Below are 2421 nucleotides of genomic sequence, written 5' to 3' on the forward strand. Positions count from 1 at the left end.
CGGAGAGGCCCTCCGAGGGGTCGTCGTCGTCGCCGCTGTCGCCGAGGACGAAAAGACGGGGTGGGGGGGGTTAAAAGCGAGCGGCGGACCGACTGTTTTAATAATAAACACAAAACAAACACACACAAACAAGAGAGACAACATTTAGGGTTCTCAACTGGTGGGGTCGGCCCCCAAAAAAGGGTCGTGAAGTTAGTGAAGTCAAACTTTTATGTTGAAGTCGACAGAACATCTTCTGCCCACACTTATATGTTTGAAAGGCCGGGCGGTATGTTTCCCATGATGCAGTGCGTTTCCAACGACCCAAACACTAACGTCGTCACGTCGGCGGTGAACTCTCGTTTCTGTCTTTTTTATTATTATTATTATTATTATTATTTCAGCGTGTTTTGTTGTTTTTTTTAGCCCCGTTTGCGCTTCTTTTTTTTTTCCGTCATGTTTTTAAACAGCGAATAAAAACATACCGCACAATTTTATGCTTTTGCGAAATATTTTTGAAAAAAATTGGGTCACGATTTAACGGCGAAGGAAAACGATCTAATAATCGAGTTCCTGTGACTCATTTCCTGCTCGTTTCATTTTGTTGCCATCAGAGATGCCTCGTTTTGCTCATAGTGACCTCCCCCCCTCCCCCCCGTCTCCCCCCACACCCACCCGCTGCTCCATTACAGGCAATTTTTAAGTCTTTTCCACCGAGACCTTGAACGCGTCTCCGGAGGAACCTGGAGACACGTTGTTGTCCCGCGGAGACGAGAGACGAGCGTCCGGCTCTTCTGACCTCGTCTTTCTCTCTCCACGGTGAGGAGGGGGGGGGTGTCCTCTGCTGTCGGTGTGGCTGAGGGGGAGGGAGGGGGAACTCGCCTGCACCTCCCCAGGAAAACCACACCGTTGCCCACGGAAACACAGGTGGGAAGGAGGAGGAGGAGGAGGGGCCACCGTTCACATGAGTAAGGCTGTCATCACTTGGCTGGGACGTCTTCTTTTATCAGATAATAACAACTGTATTTATCGTGTAGGTTATTATTATTAACCGCAGGGACGGTGGTTCATATCTATTAGACTACAGAAATGTAAATAAAAACTTATTATGGAATAATCGTCTTCTTTTCTTTTCTAACTTTTGTCAGGTGATTAAAAAAAAAAAGACACAAATAAAGTGCCGCGTTTACATTTTTTTTTTAAATCGTTTATATATTTTTATGATAGTATTTAGAAAAGATAAATAGCCACAAAAGTCTTCATTTTTCTGATATGTTAGAGGTCTTGGGAGATGTGGATTAATGTCACTCTTCAGCAAACTACCACTGCTTTTCTTTTTATAATCCATAATTCAGTGTAATCCAAGTGTCAACAACGAGTTTAGCTCCTTGTTGTTTTTGCACATCCTGCAAAAAATACAAACTATAACCACAAAGGAGCAACAGTTGTCTTCAAACTGAAGCTCGTCGTCGTTTATAAACCTGGTGGTTAAGTATGCCGAATTTACCGGGCCACCCCGAGACGTTGTGAAATAATGTTGTCTGGCGTGTAAATGTTTGCCAACGTGAGGTTTTTTATAAAATAGCGGATTTTCCTCCGAAGTCTGGCGCCGCTTCTCAGACATCTCGGACGGGCGCTGATGGAAGCGGAGGGGGGACGAGCGTCAACGTAAACTGGAGCTAACATCTCAGAAAACAACAAATATAAGAATAGTTTGGTGATTTTGGCCATAATCTCTCTAATAAGAGTCTTTTTTTGTTGTTTCGCTTTTGTTCCCTGCAGCCACGCTAACATAATGCGGGAGGAGGGGGGGAGGGGGGGTATGACTAGCCAGCTAGCTGCGTTAGCCGTATTTCCGCCGCAGCGTCGTAGACTCGAGCCGCCGACGTTCAACGCTCTTTTAATATTTAATGTTTTTACCTGTCGGACCTCGACACGGACCTGTCCGCCTCCGTCCCCTCCTCCGCCGGCTTTTCGTCCGGTTTACTGTCGCTGCTGGTTGTCTCCATGTCGGCTCGGCGGCGCGGCGCGGAAAACCAAACAAACCGGCAGCGTCGTGACGTCAGAGGACGTCAACTGGTGTTGCGTTTAGGACAATTGGAAAAAAAATCACATTCTAAGTGAACTTGGGGGAATTGTGTAAAAACACGAATACTTGATTAATTAAAAACAACAAAAACAGCAACCACAATGATAAAGAATAAAACTTCAGATTGTTTATTTTGGTCCTTATATTTATTTATTTATTAGCTTCATGATAGTGATTTTTATGATCATTTTATTCGCTTATTTTTTTCCTCTACAGGATAACATGATAGTAATGTAGTAAAATATAGAATACTTAGTTTTAGATTGGCATTATAGGCTGTGGTCATTTCAGATCAAGATAAACTATTTCTCCCTCATTATGTGCCAGTCACCTGTGTAATATCATTAGTAAGC

General features: G+C 43.9%; 1 protein-coding gene across 2 annotated transcripts in view; it reads right to left on the reverse strand.

Annotated features, from left to right (window-relative positions):
* LOC138212101 (uridine-cytidine kinase-like 1) overlaps window positions 1-2014 on the reverse strand; it is an 18731-nt gene extending 16717 nt beyond the window's left edge. For both annotated transcript variants that reach the window (XM_069172350.1, XM_069172351.1), the window contains exons 1-2: window positions 1900-2014; window positions 1-35 (exon numbers count right to left, since the gene is read on the reverse strand). The exon at window positions 1-35 is cut by the window's left edge and continues 171 nt beyond it. In XM_069172350.1, the coding sequence (XP_069028451.1) occupies window positions 1-35; window positions 1900-1988 (124 nt within the window). In that variant the 5' untranslated portion in view covers window positions 1989-2014. The remainder of the gene's footprint in view (window positions 36-1899) is intronic.
* Between the last annotated feature and the right edge of the window lie 407 nt (window positions 2015-2421).

The sequence above is a fragment of the Embiotoca jacksoni genome, unplaced genomic scaffold (genome assembly GCF_022577435.1).
Source record: "Embiotoca jacksoni isolate LCO1_2020_lvr unplaced genomic scaffold, fEmbJac1.0.p SCAF_52, whole genome shotgun sequence".
NCBI lineage: Eukaryota > Metazoa > Chordata > Actinopteri > Embiotocidae > Embiotoca > Embiotoca jacksoni.